Source organism: Scyliorhinus torazame, chromosome 16, assembly GCF_047496885.1.
Source record: "Scyliorhinus torazame isolate Kashiwa2021f chromosome 16, sScyTor2.1, whole genome shotgun sequence".
NCBI classification, from domain to species: domain Eukaryota; kingdom Metazoa; phylum Chordata; class Chondrichthyes; order Carcharhiniformes; family Scyliorhinidae; genus Scyliorhinus; species Scyliorhinus torazame.
In genome coordinates, this window is record NC_092722.1 from 56,418,533 (window position 1) to 56,437,305 (window position 18,773).

At 46.2% G+C, this 18,773-nt stretch overlaps 1 protein-coding gene across 5 annotated transcripts in view; it reads left to right on the plus strand.

The window, feature by feature from the left end:
- Nucleotides 1–18,773, plus strand: part of LOC140392826 (centrosomal protein of 104 kDa-like) — a 493,850-nt gene that overhangs the window by 324,288 nt on the left and 150,789 nt on the right. For 4 of the 5 annotated variants that reach the window (XR_011935433.1, XM_072478500.1, XM_072478503.1 and 1 more), the window contains one exon: nucleotides 10,083–10,259. The exons of the other annotated variant lie outside the window; for it this stretch is intronic. Coding sequence is in view for 3 of the 4 variants with exons in the window: in XM_072478500.1 (XP_072334601.1) it covers nucleotides 10,083–10,259 (177 nt within the window). In the remaining variant the exon portion in view is untranslated. The remainder of the gene's footprint in view (nucleotides 1–10,082; nucleotides 10,260–18,773) is intronic. 5 annotated transcript variants of the gene reach the window in all.

Consider the following 18,773-nt stretch of genomic DNA (forward strand, 5'->3'; position numbering starts at 1 on the left):
CCTTCAAAGTGTTCCTCAGTAAAATGTGGGGACTATTGAAGTTGGAAGAATTGTCCCACAGGCTGGAAAAGCAGCAGCCTTGAGATGGAAACCTTCCAGGTACTGCCATCATAATCCAAGAATATGTCCTGTATCATGAGGCCACAGTGATAAAAGTTAGGACCTGGGAGTCCTCCAACTGACTCCGAGACTCCTGACATCACTTCACCTCAGGTCAAACTTGTCAGGCACCTGACTGACCACCTGACACACCCTTCAATTGACATTTGAATTCCTCCATGTTGGACAAAATGAGAAGCAAAGGCACCGATTGTGCTCTGGATGAAGACTTCAGTGTCCTCCACCACTGGCACATTGTCATGTGTAAAATGCATTGCAGGATCTTGTCCAAAGTTACTTCAACATTCATACTCCTTGCACTTTCTGCAGTTTCTATCACTGAGGATAACTATGAGAGTACCACCACGACACAGGATTGCTGCAGTTGAATATGAGAAGCACACCATCAGGGCATCCAGTGAGGGTTTTAAATGCTGCCTTACCAACAAAACGTATTTTTGCAAGAGCATTTTTTTTTTTTTGCAGAAAAAATTCTCAAGGCACTCAGACAATTAAAAAAATAAATCTCTTCATAAAGTCCTGCAAAAGGGGAACAATGAAATTGTACATTGTAGCAAAATTTTCTTCGTATTCTATTACTGGTGAGAAAATCAAGTACAGTATAAAATGGAATCTTCCTCAGCAAGGAAATGTTGAATGGTGCGGCTCCACTGAAATTGTGTAGGACCATATTTTCATTTAGACACCTAGAAATTCATTACCAGTTCCCTAATGGGTGTGACTTGATGGGCTGTATGTAGTTGGCTTGCTTATGAACTGTTGTAATGGTTTCTAGCAGGGTGGTGGCTGATGTAATTTCTGTAATTGCTTGATCATTATATAAACACGAGAGCTGCTGACAATGTTCATCTTGTTGTCTGCTGGCAACGCGGGGCACTGAATGACTGCTTCAATGTTTTGAGCTCCCCTGCAATTCACAGATGTGTTTACAAGGGAACAATCATTCCATCTATTTACTGTTGAACTGGGTTCCTGGGAGATTCGTTCTGAAGTCATTGGCAACCGATTTAATGTCTACATTCAGATTAAGTTTTGCAATAAACAGTCTGGTTTTGTTTTACTGGCTGCATGGGCAGCTTGAGCACTGTACTCTTACAGGCGTACCGATCATTACCTCAGCAAATTCTGAAATGTACTCCTGAGCTGACTTTCTTTAATTTGCATTTTCCATTTCCAATTTTTACCCAATTCATTTGTGTAGGAAGAAGTTTTAGTTGGGCGTTACTTGGTGGTGTGATTCCATATTACCATTACCCTTGTTTGGATTAACTCATTTGGAATTAATTGGCCCCATGTTTGTCTCATGCTTGATCCAGATGTGATTAAATAATTTGAACATCGATCTAGATCAGAAAGTGAATCAAGAGCCCATTCAACAGTGTTCCATCTGGGTTTACATTACGTTGATCATTCATGAGTCACACTAACCTTACTTGGCTAGCAAATAAGTTCTTGTCCTGAGTGATGTAGGGAGTGGTAAGACTGGGAGAAGTACAGTTTTACTAGTTCAATCATTTGTTTGGCTGCAACTGTTAATATTTAATTCCATTGTGAACTTGGGTTATAGATGGGCTTATGTAATTTACCCAGACCTCTTACTTCATGTTGTCCCCATGTCGACACTGATGGAGCAAGGAGGTAAAGTGGGGTTCCAAAGAGGATGACCCAAGTCAAAGTCATTCTTCCTAATTTCCTGCAGCGAAAGGTTCCACTTATTATTTCACTACTGCTGCAATAGAATCTAAATATTGCTGTCAAAAATAAAATATTTGCATGATTGCCTTTGTCTCTTCAAATCTATATTGCACTGGAAGATTCTTTTCTTTTTAAAAATACTTGACTTCCTTCACTGCAATCTGTACTATGTGCCCAACTGAAAATTCTCTTTAAATTGCCGAAGTGTTTCTTGTGGACATTGACTGAAGATGTAGCAAAATCAAGGTTCCCTTTGTCAGCTGCTCCACTGTGGATTTTCTGATTTGATGAACAATTCCTGTCTGTTGGAAGATGCGTCTTTGTTTTCACTTAGATTTGTGTGTTGTTCGGTATGTTGTGCATGTGTTTCCCTTATTATTATCTCTGATCTCCATGGATCTCCTATTCCTTATCTACATTCTTCCACATGGCAACAACATCTGAAAATACGTCTGTTTCCACATGCTCTCTGGTAACACCCAGCTTTACCTCAATACCATTTCCCTCGACCCCACTGTTTGCAGTCGTATCTAGCACAAAGGAAGTCGTATATAGCACAAAGGAAGATGTGGTTATTGAAGGCCATTCATGCCATCCCTTGGACATTGCTACAGAAGTCCTTCAAAGTGTTGCCCTAAGTCCAACCACCTTCAGCTGTCCTTCCCTCCATCATAAGGTGGTGACTTTCACTTATGACTATAGTTTTCATTTGTGACGCTTCAGGTACAGAATCAATATGTATTTAATTATTTTTTTAAAAATATATATTCTATTAAAGTTTTCAAACACAATTTTTTCCCCTTACAAATCAACAAAAATGGTAACGTGATAACTGATATGTAACATTGTTTAAATAATATAAACTAACCAAATAACACTAAGTAATGCTCCCCCCACCTCCTCTCCCCTTCTAGAACACAAACAATTTACTCTTCTCCCCCCCCCTTGGGCTGCTGCTGCTGGCTATCTATCTTCCCCCTAACGTTCCGCTAGATAGTCGAGGAACGGTTGCCACCGCCTGGTGAACCCTTAAGCCGATCCTCTCAGCGCAAACTTAATCCGCTCCAGTTTTATGAACCCCGCCATATCGTTTATCCAGGTCTCCACGCCGGGGGGTTTCGCTTCCTTCCACATGAGTAAAATCCTACGCTGGGCTACTAGGGACGCAAAGGCCACAATATCGGCCTCTTTCGCCTCCTGCACTCCCGGCTCATCCGCTACCCCAAATATAGCTACCCCCCAGCTTGGCTTGACCCGGACCTTCACCACCTTCGAGGTCACTCCCCTCCAGTGCCGGGCACGACCAAAACATGTGTGTGGTTCGCCGGGCTTCCCCCTCACCTCCCGCACTTGTCCTCCGCTCCGAAGAACCTGCTCAACCTCGCTCCTGTTATGTGTGCTCTATGCAGCACCTTAAATTGGATCAGGCTAAGCCTGGCACACGAGGAAGAGGAATTTACCCTACTTAGTGCATCAGCCCACAAACCCTCAATCTCCTCCCCGAACTGCTCTTCCCATTTTCCCTTCAGTTCGTCCACCAGCTCCTCCCCCTCTTCTCTCATCTCCCGGTATATCTCGGACACTTTGCCCTCCCCGACCACACCCCCGAAAGCACCCTGTCCTGGATCCCTTGTGTCGGGAGCAGCGGAAATTCCCTCACCAGTTGTCTCGTGAACGCTCTCACCTGCATATATCTAAAGAAATTTCCCAGGGGCAGCTCACACTTTTCCTTAAACGCTCCCAAGCTCGCAAACGTCCCATCTATAAATAAATCTCCCACTCTCCTGATTCCTGCCCTGTGCCAGCTCTGGAATCCTCCGCCCAGCCTCCCTGGGGCAAACCTGTGGTTGTTCCTGATCGGGGACCACACCGAGGCTCCCAGCACACCCCTCTGTCGCCTCCATTGCCCCCAGATACTTAATGTTGCCGCCACCACTGGGTTCGTGGTAAACTTTTTCGGGGAGAGCGGTAATGGCGCTGTCACCAGCACTTTTAAGCTCGTTCCTTTGCAGGACATCATCCCCAACCTTTTCCACGCTGCTCCCTCTCCCTCTATCTTCCATTTACGGATCATCGCCACGTTGGCGGCCCAATAGTAGTCGCCCAAATTCGGCAACGCCAGTTCCCCTCTGTCTCTGCTATGTTGTAGGAACCCCTTCCTTACCCTCGGGGCCTTCCCTGCCCATACGAAGCTCATGATGCTCCTATCTATTTTTTTGAAAAAGACCTTAGTGATCAGTATAGGGAGACATTGGAACACAAATAGGAACCTCGGGCGGACCATCATCTTAATCGCCTGCACTCTGCCCGCCAGTGACAGCGACTGCATGTCCCACCTTTTGAAATCCTCTTCCATTTGTTCAACCCGTCGAGTCAGATTGAGTCCATGTAAGGTTCCCCAGCTCCTGGCTATCTGAATCCCCAGGTATCGGAAGTTTCTTTCCACTCTCCTTGGCGGTAGGCCATCTATCCCTCTACTCTGGTCACCAGGGTGTATCACAAAAAGCTCACTTTTTCCCATGTTAAGCCTATATCCCGAGAAATCTCCAAATTCCCTCAATATCTGCATGACCTCTGTCATCCCCCCCACTGGGTCCGTCACATACAGCAGTAGGTCATCTGCGTAGAGTGACACTCGGTGTTCCTCTCCCCCTCTAACCACCCCTCTCCATTTTCTGGAGTCTCAGCGCTATGGCCAGTGGTTCAATTGCCAGCGCGAACAGTAATGGGGACAACTGGCATCCCTGTCTTGTTCCCCTGTGTAGTCGAAAATACTCCGACCTTTGCCGATTTGTGACTACACTTGCCATTGGGGCCCCATAGAGGAGTTTAACCCAGCTGACAAACCCCTCCCCGAACCCAAACCTCAGCACCTCCCATAGGTACTCCCACTCTACCCTATCAAATGCCTTCTCTGCATCCATTGCCGCCACTATCTCTGCCTCCCCCTCTGCTGGGGGCATCATTATCACCCCCAATAGCCATCGCACGTTGACATGCAATTCTCTCCCCTTTACGAACCCTGTCTGGTCTTCGTGCACCACCCCTGGGACACAATCCTCTATCCTCGTTGCCAGCACCTTTGCCAGCAACTTGGCGTCCACATTTAGGAGTGAGATAGGCCTATAGGACCCGCATTGCAGCGGGTCTTTATCTCGCTTCAAGATTAGTGATATCGCCGCCTCCGACATTGTCGGGGGTAGGGTCCCCCCTTCTCTGGCCTCGTTAAAGGTTCTTACCAGCAGCGGGGCCAACAAGTCCACATATTTTCTATAGAATTCCACCGGGAACCCATCTGGTCCCGGGGCCTTCCCTGCCTGCATGTTCCCCAGCCCTTTGGTCACCTCGTCCACCCCAATTGGCGCCCCCAGGCCCTCCACCTCCTGCTCCTCCACCTTCGGGAACCTTAGTTGGTCCAGAAACTGCTGCATCCCCTCTTTTCCCTCCGGGGGTTGGGACCTATATAACCTCTCGTAAAAGGTCTTAAACACCTCGTTTATCTTCCCTGCTCTCTGCACCGTGGCTCCCGTTTCATCCCTAACTCCCCCTATCTCCCTCGCCACTGTCCTCGTTCGAAGCTGGTGGGCCAACAGGCGACTCGCCTTTTCCCCATATTCATATCACATCCCCTGTGCCTTCCTCCACTGTGCCTCTGCCCTCCCTGTGGTCAGCAGTTCGAACTCCGCCTGGAGTCGTCACCTCTCCCTGTATAGTCCTTCATCAGGGGCCTCTGCATATTTTTTATCTACCCTCAGAATCTCCCCCAGTAATCTTTCCCTTTCTTTGGCCTCTGTTTTCCCCTTGTGAGCCCTGATGGAGATCAACTCTCTCCTGACCACCGCCTTCAGTGCTTCCCATACTACTCGCACTCGGACCTCCCCATCGTCGTTGGCCTCCAGGTACCTTTCGATACATCCCCGCACCCTTCCGCAGACTCCCTCGTCCGCCAATAATCCCACATCCAGTCGCCAGAGTGGACGCTGCTCCCTCTCCTCTCCTAGTTCCAGATCCAACCAGTGTGGGGCATGGTCTGAAACAGCTATGGCTGAGTACCCCCCCCCCCCCCCCCCCCGGGTCTGGGATACGTCCCAGCATCCGCTTCATAAATCCCGCATCATTCCAATTCGGGACATATACATTAACCAACACGACCTCCATTCCCTGCAGTCTGCCACTCACCATCACATATCTGCCACCGCTGTCCGCTACAATGTTCCTAGCCTCGAATGACACCCGTTTCCCCACCAATATGGCCACCCCTCTATTCTTAGCGTCCAGCCCTGAGTGGAACACCTGTCCCACCCATCCTTTCCTTAACCTAACCTGGTCCGCCACCTTCGGGTGCGTCTCTTGGAGCATGGCCACGTCTGCCTTCAGTCCTTTTAAGTGCACGAACACTTGGGCCCTCTTAATCGGCCCATTTAGGCCTCTCACGTTCCACGTGATCAGCCGGACTGGGGGGCTGCCCGCCCCCCTCCCCTGTCGACTAGCCATCTCCCTCTCTGGGCCAGTCCCACGTCACGGTTCCGCGCACCCACCCGTCCCCCAGGCGGCGCATTCCCGCCCCGACCACCTTTTCTTTTACCAGTTCCCTTTCGCTCTCCGCAGCAGCAACCCAGTTATCTTCTTCCCCCCCCACCCCCGCTAGACCCCCATCTAGCATGGTTACTCCCCCCATATTGCTTCCGAAAGTCAGCTGACTTCACCTGACCCCGGCTTCTCCCGCTCTCTCCTTGACCCTCCCAGTGTGAGGAACTCCCATCCACCTTGCGCCTATCTTCCCGCCATCATCATTCTGACGCGGGAACGAGAAAAAGAAACCCCGCGATCTCTAGAGCCGTCCCGCCCCTCATGCCGCTGCTCCCTCTGCCGCCCCACTCCCATTCCCAATCCCCCGCCTGTGTCTCTTCTTTCCCCTCCCCCCCCCCCCCCCCCACCGGCGCCCACATTTCTCAATGTCCCCCCCCCCCCTCCCCAATTTACATCTCTATATACATCAGCATTGTTGTTTCCCCTCCAACATCAGTCTCTCAGTTCTGATCCAGTTTCTCGTTTTTAATGAAGGTCCATGCTTCTTCCGCCGTTTCGAAATAGTAATGCCTCTCCTGGTGCGTGACCCACAGTAGCGCCGGCTGCAACATCCCGAACTTCACTTCTTGTGCAGCTCGATTGAAGCTCGCCCTCCTTCTCGCCACCTCCGCACTCCAATCCTGATACACTCGTATCACCGCATTCTCCCATCTACTACTTCGTACCTTGGTCCATCTCAGAACCATCTCTGTGTCATTGAAACGGTGAAATCGCACGATCATCGCCCTAGGTGGTTCTCCCGCCTTTGGTCTCCTCACAGGGACCCGATGGGCCCCTTCCACTTCCAAGGGGCCCGAGGGGGCCTCAGCTCCCATTAGCGAGCGTAGCATCGTGCTCACGTAAGCCCTGCCGTCAGCTCCTTCCACTCCCTCGGGGAGACCCAGGATCCGGAGGTTCTTTCTCAGTGATCAGTTTTCTAGGACTTCAATCCTTTCGGTGCACTTCTTATGGAGCGCCTCGTGTGCCTGCATTTTGACCGCTAGGCCCAGGATCTCGTCCTCGTTGTCAGTCACCTTCTGCTCCACCACACGGACCTCTATCTCCTGGGCCTTTTGTGTCTCCTTAAGCCCTTCAATTGCTTGTAGCATCGGGGCCAGCACCTCCTTTTTTAGCAGCTCCACACACCGCCTTAAGAATTCATCCTGGTCCGGTCCCCATGTCGCCTGGGCTCCCTCCGTCGCCATCTTGCCCCTTCCTCCTGCCACTGCCCTCGAGGATTCTTCGAGATCTGGCCGCCGCCGCCGCTATTTTTCTTTTTTGCTGGGGGGGACTCCCTGTTGCCTCGCCCCACACCGGGTTTCGTCCCGAAAAAATTCCCCGTTGGGGCTCTTAAAAGAGCCCGAAGGTCCGTTTGAGCTGGAGCCGCCGAAACGTGCGGCTTAGCTGGTCATCGCCGCAACCAGAAGTCCCCAATATGTATTTAATTATATGCAACAAGACCTGGACAACATTTGAGCTTGAGATGGTAAATGACAAGTAACATTCGTGCCACACAAGTGCCAGGCAGTGAACATCTCAAACAGGAGAGAATCTAACTATCACCCGTGACATTCAAGGCATTAACATCGCTGAATCCCACCCTATTAACATCCTGTTTGCCAATGACCAGAAACTGAACTGGACTAGCCATATAAATAATGTGGCTTCAAAAGCAGGACAGAGGCTGGGAGTTCTGCCGTAACTCATCTCCCGACTCCCCAAAGCATGTCCACCATCTAGAGGGCAGAAGACAGGAATGTGTTGGGATACTCCCCACTTACCTAGTTGAGCGCACTTCCAACAGCATTCAAGATGCGTGACAACATTCAGGGCCAAGCTTGATCGGCACCCCATGCACTGTCTTAAATATTCACCCTCTGCACCACCAATGCACAGTGCAGCAATGTTTATCACCTGTTGATGCATTGCTGTAACTCACCAAGGCTCCTTCATGAGCACCTTCTAAACCCATGACCACTACCACCTCCAAGGATAAGGACAGTGGATGCATGGGAACACCACCTGCAAGTTTCCCTCCAACCCAAAAGTTCACACCGTCCTGACTTTGAAGCATATCGCCTTCATTGTTGCTGGAACCAGTCCTGGCAGCCTCTTCCTAATGGCATTGTTGGTGTACCCCATACCAGGTGAACTGCACAAGTCCAAAAGGTGGCTCACCTGCCCCACCACCACCTCAGGATGAGTAACAAATGCTTGCCTTGCCAGTATTACTCCCATCCTTCATAGAATTTTAAAAAATGATTACTTTTGGTGATACTGTTATAATAGCCTTTTCAAAAGCACAGGTCAATAGTCTGAATAATGCAGAACAACAGTTAAACTATCTGATCTGGTATAAGCAAATTCATTTATGGTGATAGAATAAAGACAGTCAGCGCAAATAAATTACATTCTATTTGTTTCAAGTACAAAGAGATAATTATAAACATACAATCAGACTATTTAAATCCACAGACTGTCAATTCTCTTGTACAGATTGTTTGAATGTATAGGGACAAAATCGTAGTTCATTTATTTATTTTTAAATTATCTCCGTGATTCTTTGAGGTTATGGGATGAAGGCAGTAGCTATCCCAGCATTATCATTATTTTCTTCAGATTGCTGGACCGATTGAATCCGTTGTTAGACTGAGACCAGTATTTAATCTGGCATTGTATTGTTGGCTTCTTGGTTGTCAACATTCTGGTTTGGCTCCAGATAGAGATCTGGCATTATGTCGATCATGGGCAACTGAATCAATCGTCATTCCTAAATCTAATGCCCACTTTTCGTGCATTTCTTCAGTGAAACTGTTGAAATTATTTTTGTCGTCACTGTTGATTTCTGTCTCAAATGCAAAGCCCAGAACATGTCTTTAGGTGTTTTTGTTACAGTTGATTGTCAACTCTTGCCAGATATGGTTGCATTTGTAGATTTCCTCTTTCATGTTGAGTTTCTTCAGGCATATTGGCAGTTTCCCTTGGCTGTCCCCCATTCTCCTGGACACTTCTCTTCATAATCTTTTAAAAATGTTGATTTATGATGCCTTGGTCAAAAAATTGAATTTTCAAAGTTCTGTTTCTTTTGGTAGATAAATGCATTTAATTCTCTCATCTCACTACCAGTACTTAGGAAGTTTAACCACTTGCAATGTAGGCAAACTCAAGCTTAGACACATTCAATCTGTACAAATTCAATCTGTACCCCTCCCTTGTCCAGGAATGTCAAAGGCAATTGTGGCATCCCTATTTTTGCCCAGCTAGAATCCTTTATTTCAGAACCAATTTGGAATGAAATATGTGATCTTCTGATTTTCTTAATGCTGCACTGTGTTGTGTTGTTACCTACGATGCAAGTTGAGGAACACTTGCATTACTAAAATTGATGGCTGTAAATAGTGATGTAACATCTTGTCATGATGCAATAGTTGCACCTGGATCAGGGAGTGTTACATAAATTGACCAGCTGCAGTGAGATGGTGCACAGACACCTAAACTGGACGTCCTCCTATAGCCTTATTGGAGGCAAGTAGCTGGCATCAAGTTAAAAAGCATTGAAAATGAGCAAATTTTGAAAATGTCCAACGCGTTGTAATAGCGATCATGTCTGTTGCCTTCGGAGTATCCCAATTTACAGTGAACAGAAAGAAATGAAGTGGAATCATGAACATTGAAAAAAGTCTCTCATTCCTTCACAGGAAATGGCACTGCTTAAAGAAGTTCGGCCTCTTCACATTATCCCACCTCAGTTAATGCAGCCTTTGAAGCCACAAGTTCCTGGCCGTTTGATAGTGAATCAAATTGAGTTGGTGGAACGCTTGCTGAAGGAGCTGGGGACAGATAATAGTGGCTTCACTATAGACAATGTCATGAAGGTGAGTGAAGACCTGCAAATGAGGCTAATCTGAGCGGACATGGGGGCATAGGAATTAGGAGCAGAAGTAGGCAATTCAACCCTTCGAACCTGTTCCGCCATTCAATGAAATCATGGATGATCTCTTCCAGGTCTCAAATCCACCTCCTCACCTGTTGCCCATATCCATTTAACTCATTTTTGATTAGAAATATATCGATCTCCTTCTTGAAACCATTTAATGACTCCGATTCCACTATGGGAGATTCTACAATGGGGCACCGAGTTCCACAAGTTCACCACTCTCTGCGAGAAGTAGTTCCTCCTCTTCTCAGTTGTAAAACTACTGCCTTTCAACCTAAATCCGTAACCCCTTGTTCTAGATTGCCCCACAAAAGGGAATATTTGGTCTACATTTACACACACACACACTTCACATAGTCACCAGCCACCCCTTGAAAGAACCCACTCATCCATGCCTGCGTCATATGTACCCTGTGCACCACCTTGAACTGAATCAAGCTCATCCTTGCACAGGAGGAGGTTGAATTCACCCTCCCTATCGCTTCTCACCATAGTCCCCAGCCTTCTCTTCCCCCCCCCCCAACCCATCCCACAACTCCTCCTTCCATTTGTTCTTGACCCTCACCACTTGCTCCCCCCCCCCTCCCAACCGCCCATATTTGTCCACAATCCAACCCTCTCCCGACTCATCCGGGAGCAGCAGTTGCTGTAATAGCAACCTGAGAAACATCCTCCATGCCTTTCGCGCAAAGTCCCTCGCCTCTGCATCTAAATTCACCCCCCCCCCCAGTAACTCAAACCTCTTCAGCAACTCCTCCGGACCTGCATATTTCCATTCCAAATACCTCACCCTCATCAATCCCACCTCCCTCCACTTCCCATCCATCTCCCCCCGGCTTAATCATGTGGTTCCCGCACACTGGTGTCGATGCCGACATCCCCTCCAACTTAGTGTCTCTGTATCTGATTCCAAATCCTGAACGGTGACTATGCCACCAGGCTCCGCAAATACATCCCCAGAGCTTGTGGTAGTGGAACCGTCACCAAAGCTCTCAAACTAGACCCCCCCCCCCCCCAAAAAATACCATTACCTCACCATCTCCACATCCGCTGCCCAATAATAGTGCAGCAGGTTCGGGAGCGCCAATCCCTCTTTCTGCCTCTGGAGCAGGGCCCTCTTTACCCTCCGCATCTTCCCGCACATAAACTCCGAAATCACTCCCAATTTCCGGAAGAAGGCCTCGTGGGGGAAAAAGATCGGGAGGGTCTGGAAAACTAATAAGAACCTTGGCAGCACATTCATCTTTACCATCTGCACCCTCCCTGTTGGTGTCAGGTATAATATATCACATATCTTAAAATCCCCGCTAATCTCCTCCTCCAATGATAAATTCCACCTGAGCATCATAGCCCATTCGCTCGTCACCTGAATCCCCAAGTACCTGAACCTTTCCCTAGCTACCTTAAATGGCAACATCCTCAAGTTGGCCCTCTGCCCCACTGCATTTCACCGGAAATACCTTGCTCTTCTCGACATTTAACTTATACCCAGAAAAGGACCCAATCCTCCAATATTCCCATGATCCTACCCATATTCTTCTAATGGGTCCGACACGAACAGGCCGTCTGCATACAGCGGCACTCAGTGCTCTCAGCTCCCCCTCCCAATCCGCTGCCACCCCACAGACCCCCTGTGGGCCATCGCCATGGGCTTAATCGCCAGCGCGAACAACGGCAACAGCGGACCCCCAATTCTCCTTACCCTATGCAGCCCAAAGCCCAGTGAACTCATCCCCTTTGTATATATACTTGCCACCGGGGCTACAGATGCGCCAATGCCAGAAACTTCGGGTTAAACCTATCCAAGATCTCAAATAAATACACTCCACCTGATCAAAAGCCTTCTCTGCATCCATAGAAACAATGACCTCTGACGCCTGCCCCACTGACAGTCATAGCCACATTTAACAGCCTCCTGATGTTACTGGAGAGCTGCCTACCCATTACGAAACTGTTTGAAAGGTCTAAAAGCCTGACCGGCGCGAGAGCCACCAAATGTACGACTTACTCCCTCACAGCCGCCACCGGAAGTCGGCCATGTTCTGTTGTTAGTGTGACTTTCACCCTGTATTGCATGCATTAGCTGCATTGAATGCTGAAACAGCACGGCAGCACAGCGCCATGGTCCCAGACTTGATTCCCAGCTTGGGTCACTGTCTGTACGGAGTCAGTACGTTCTCTCCGTGTCTGCATGGGTTTCCTCTGGGTGCTTCGGTTTCTTCCCACAAGTCCCGAAAGACGTGCTTGTTAGATGAATTGGATGTTCTGAATTCTCCCTCTGTGTGCCCAAAGTGAATGTGGTGACTTGGAGCTTTTCACAGTAACTTTATTGCAGTGTTAATGTATGCCTACTTGTGACAATAAAGATTATTATTATTATTATTATTATTAATTGGGTGAATTGGACATTCTGAATTCTCCCTCCGTGTACCCGAACAGGTGTCATAGTATGGCGACGAGGGGATTTTCACTAACTTAATTGCAGTGTTAATGTAAGCCTACTTGTGAGACTAGGTCACTTTCGTGATTTGTTATAAATGCATTGGTCCAACAGAAGATAAACAAAAGAAAAAGTAACAAGAACAGAGAACGCTAGAAAAACTCGGGTCTGGCAGCAAATCTGTAGGGAGAAAATCAGAGTATAGTGCGTTTGACTCTTCATCGGAAATAGAGAGAAAATGTATTGGATATTAAGCTGTAGCTGGCATAGATTGCAACAAGATGTAGCAACCTTTAGAAAAGAGACAGAAGGCCTGGTGTGAGGAGAGGAGAGGTGGTGGGGAAGGGACAACAAATGTATGGGTTTTTTCCCCCCCAAAAGGGTTTAAGATGGAAGACAAAAATTGGTCTCAAGTTGTTGAGCTCAATGTTGTGTGCTAAGAGCTGTAATGTGCCTAAGTGGAAGATGAGAACAAGTCATGCTCCTGCCCCTTGAACTCTTAATAATTCCACCCATTTCTCATGGCCAAGAAGCATTTGCATTTCAATATAGACCACAAAAATACTATAATTAAATAATTGCTGTTACAAAAAATTCTTCCCGCCTTCCGACCCTCCCCTGTTGAAGAATAAATTTGTTCTTTGAAATATGTTTTCTGGGAAACATAACTTACATTCTTAACTTACACCTTATCTTAATAAAGACTAACAGTTTTTTTTAAATGTTCATTTTTGCAAATAACGCAACCCTCAAAATTGATACTACAGCATAAATGCTTCTGCGTACGTGAATACAGAAAAAGACAGGAGAACACCAACCCAGTTGTTTCAGCTTCATTGATAAATTTGGTGCCTCCGTTTAAACCAGGACACACAGTGAATGGATAAACTAAAGAATGAGGGGGACAAGGATAAAGCTGTGAAAACATGGTAAAGGTGGTTCACACCTTCACGTAAAGCCGAAGAAAGTGCAGGAAAAGATTTTCGCGCCCTGTTCGGGCGTGCACCAAAACATACCCCCTCCCAACTCCATTATACCAGAGACACCCATGGTAAGAGTTGGGAGGCGAGTTCTTGATTGAGTTTGAAAATTGGCTGCCATGGCATGGTGGTCTCACCCCCATAACCCAAAGATGTACAGGGTAGCTGATTGGCCATGCTAAATATCTCCTTAATTGGAAAAATGTAAAAAATGAAAATTGGCTGCCATATTTTGGTAACCTTGACCTGGAGGCTGGGTGCGTCAGATTCGATGGAGCACAATGAATCCGGCCTTCAAGGCCGGGGGTTGGCTGAGCCACCGATCGCTGGTCTTGTAAGGTCCTATTCACAATGCTTGTGAGGGATTGGAGGTGGCCAAATGAGTTGAGTCATACCCCCACCTCCTGGGGCCAGGGGCCTAGGCTGTGGATCACGGATCACCCGGGCGTCAGGTCAGAGAGACTGCATGGTAGTGGTGATGTGCCTATGCTTCGATCGTGAGATCCTGAAGGATGCTCGCTGATCTTGGCTTATCCTTTACCCGTTGTCCTATAATTAAACTTGCAATTCTTCCAAAATCTTGGACGTTACTCCAAATAACGTTTTTTGGGGGATTTTTAAAAATGTTATTTGAATTGAAGAATCTGGGCCTTTATATTTCGATGACCTGGGTAGATTTTGAGGCCCTTGATTTGTGGTTGGTTTGTTCAGGGATTGCTTGTGATATAATTCCTGTGGTAATTCTGAGTCAGTTTGGCTTCTCTCCCTTGGGGATTTCTTACTCTTTCTCTCTTAATTCGGATGAGCAGGGTTCTGTTCCTAATCCTGGCCTGGTCCAATGGTTTAGATGAGATTCCCCTGGTTGTACCAGGGAGCAGGGAATTGGCCCTCCCTCCCAGGGATCCCAATTGTTTGCTGTCTTGATGGTAGTTCTTAAGGTAGGGACCCCCTGGCTGAGGTTGGAGTAATTATCCTCCTTCTCTTAGCATAAGTGGGGAAAGGTGCATTGCCCTGGATGGGATGGGGAGATGTATAGATTTGGCTGGTATGCAGGTTTTTGAGTGTGCTGGAATTCCCGGGGTTACAGTTTCATGTGTGTCAGGTTGTGCTGGGCTAGGCCATGTCCAGTGCATCCTGTTGCCCTTGGGGGTTTGGTATGTCCCTTCTCGAGGGTGATTGTTGAGGGCATCCTGGAAGTTTGGGTTTTGCTTCTTCGGTGCATGAGCCGAGTGCTATGCTTGGTGGATATCCTGTCGTCTCCCTAGGGGCTAGGGCACCTTGTTTGATTGAGCGGCCTGTTCCACTATTCATTCCTGAGTGCTTGGTTATCACCAGGGAAATAGGGAACCTGGGTTAAGTCCTGATTCCTTGTTATCCTGTGGGTCTGGTAGCTCTCGCTCTTCCTTCTTGTTTTTGTTCCTTTGTTGGAAGGCTCTGAAGTTTCGATCATAATCTGAACATGTTGCCAATCTTCTCTGCACAACTGCATGGAATGATGTTGGTTCTGCACTGGGCCGGAGAGTGGGGGTAAGTTGCGTTGTGCGGTGTGTATGTGACTCCCCTTAGAACTGGGGTTTTGCATATTTTCTTCGCTTTTGTAAGGGTGGGTATGAAGAATCTGCAGCTCCTACATGGGTACAGACGGGTCTGGTATCCGAGGAGAGGCGGTTGTGATAGGTCTTTGGTTCTGCTAGAGGTTGACGTATGTTGGTGCGCATCTGGACATGATGCGGAAAGTTTATGCTGATTTCTCGGAGTACTAAAAGATGAGTAACGCCCGAGCTCTCAAAATAGCAACCACGCCTCGTGCTTGCATCACGTGACCCCCAGAATATCTTGGTTTAAAATAAAATGAATTTGTTATTTCATCACTTATGTCCGTGATCATATTTCTGGTTTTTGAAATGGTTGCATGAATTTCTTGAGGATTGGAACAAGATAAGCCCTTAAATGGTCATTGTAAGCCAATATTTTTTCTGGCTAAGGAGATTAGGAAGACTTGTCAAATAATATTCAGTGTATAGTTAGTCAATTTAATGATTTAGTGGTGAGCTTGCAATTTTCCTTCAAGATTGTAATCTAGAACACAGTGTTTTAAAAATCTGTTGTAGATAGTGCTTGTATTGTTCTTTGGTCATTCTCTCTCTCTCCCTCTTTAGACTAGGTAAGAAGAACCTAATTGATAGAACAAAATCCTAAACTGGTCAAGACTCTTTTATATATTTTTTAAATAAAGAAAAATAGGTGACATAAACTAAGCATCCCTCATTCTGGTGAGAAACTTCTGGTGAGTTAGGCCACACATGGAGTATAGTGTTCAATTCTGGTCGCCACACTACCAGAAGGATGTGGAGGCTTTAGAGAGGGTGCAGAAGAGATTTTGCCTGGTATGGAGGGCATTATCTATGAGGAGAGGTTGAATAAACTTGGTTTGTTCTCACTGGAACGAAGGAGGTTGAGGGGTGACCTGAAAGAGGTCTACAAAGTTATGAGGGGCATAGACGGAGTGGATAGTAAGAGATTTTATCCCAGGATAGAGAGGTCAATTACTGGGGGGCATAGGTTTAAGGTGCGACGGGCAAGGTTTAGAGGAGATTTAAGAGTTAAGTTTTTTACACCTAGGGTAGTGGATGCCTGGAACTCGCTGCCAGAGGAGGTGGTGGAAGCAGGGACGATAGTGCCGTTTAAGGGGCATCTTGACTAATACATGAATAGGATGGGAATAGAGGGATACGGACCCCGGATGTGAAGAAGATTTTAGTTTAGACGGGCAGCGTGGTCGATGCAGGCTTGGAGGGCTGATGGGCCTGTTCCTGTGCTGTACTTTTCTTTATTCTTTGTTCATAATCTGTTCAGAAGTCTGAAAGTGCATCTAATCAAAGATTCTTTGAGCAGAGTGGGGAGTGTGTGGAGGGGATGGAGAAAATGCTAGATTTGACAATGACTAAAATTCTTTTTAAAAACTAAAACCTGAATTTGATCTGTCAGTTATATTCAAGATTTCTGGGGGGAAATGGGACTCTTTGTCCTTGTCCATTCTTATGTTAAATAAGATCTTTGTTCCTATGCTTTTGCAATTAATTTGAATTCTTTTACTTTTAGCCTATATGTGCCACCGTATCCAGTGTTAGCCTGGAAAAGGTTTAACAGGGGCAATACTGCTACTTCCGCCACAGATGCAAATTTTCAGTGCTATCCAGCAAGAAAGAAGGCAGATGGTATTACCTAGACTGAGCTCTACTTGGGATTGAGACAAAGGGCCACAGTTGATAACTAGGCAACACATGGCATGCATCAAAGAAAGAATAAGACAGAAGTATAATATTGAGACTTGGAGAGAGGACAAGAGAACAGCAAAGGAATGAAAATGTAGGAAGAAAGGAGAGATCAGTCATGAAAAGGAAGTGGAGAGATATAAGAAATAAGGGGTAAAAAGAGGAAACAGCATGCAAATTTTATTAAATATGGGAAGAAGGGAAACGAGGAAGAATTAGCTAAGGAGAGGAGATATTTAAGACATTAATTTGAAGAGCAATGAATGCAGTACTGTTTTTAGAGTCAACTATCAAAAGCAGTGCGATTTTTAAACTTGTAAACATAGTGTGATTTTTGAAAATATATATAATATTCAAGACTTGTGACTAGTGTAGAATTTATTCCCCAGCTCTTTTCTGAAATCTCACCTCTGTTCAAATAACAAATATGTATGAATTTAAGCCAAGGACCAAAAGATAACTTGGGTGTTAATGGGTTAAACATAATGGTATTTAGACATTACACCGGTAAAATATTAGATTATCAATAGACGATTTAATTTAGATAAAGTGCACAAAGTCCTCGTGTATAGCCTCGATAGCCGAGCCTCGGAGGAAACCATTTGCCTTGAAAAGAGTATTGTATTAAGGAATAGTTTTTTCATTTCTGTAATACCATGCCTAAGGTAGTTGAGAACACATTTCCGATCAAAATCACAGAACGACTGTGCCAAATTATGCTGGACAAATAAATGTTGGAGCTGTTGAAAGTAGGCTTTTCATACTGTGTGCGGCATTACCATCTAATTTATTTGCATTTCTTGTGAAGTTTTTTTTACTGGTATACTATGAAAACAGTATCGTAAAATAGCAGTTATTACCCAAGTATGTCGTTTGCGATGAATTTATGTAGTTAATTACGGCTATAGAATTACATTCTGAACCTACTAAAGTTGGGAGTTATTTTTCAAAGCAAATGTTGCTTGGAACTTCTTTGTTTAGTTCAGCGTCTCAGTTAATTTATCTCAGCTATGTTAGCAATTTGGGATGCTACAATTGGTCTGAGCATTCCTGGGTGAAGGAGGGCTAAAATCAATCCTGGTTGCCAAATCTTAATTGTATTCAATAAATCCTTGTGCATATGTGGATGTCCGATCAATGCAGCATGTACAGATAAAGTCTTTTGAGACTATAACTTGGTTCACAAAACCAGCATGACTCAGTACCTTCAAAGAGATAGGGTGATAATCTTGTAGAGGGTGGGGTTGGAAAGGGAGCCAGTGAATCATTTTAGTGTGCTTGAAATTTGTAAAGCTAAGGCTCCAGCCTTAGCTAAGGAATAGCTAAGGAATTTGTTTTCTCTCCAGATGCAAATACATGGATATTTAAATGCATAAGATCTAGTATTTCTGCATATTAGGATGACTGTATCCATGAGACCTTTTGCTGTGAATGAGACTTCAGTAGTGTCTGATCACGTCTTAGCTATTTAATAGGATCTGAAATAGCAGGGCACCCTCCATTGAGATCTCTAAGTGCTATGAGTGCCAATGGTTTTCAACCAAGGGGTATTAACTGAAAACTTTGATTGAGACCATTGGCTGCTGGTGAAGAATGATTAGAGAAAAATATGAACTACTTCAAATTGAACCACACTGTTTTTGAAGTTGTTCAAGATGATGTCCCTGGACCACATGGAGGTTAGCGAGATCTTGGGGTTCATGTCCACAGATCTCTGCAGGTAGCCACTCAAGTGGATAGAGCCGTGAAGAAGGCCT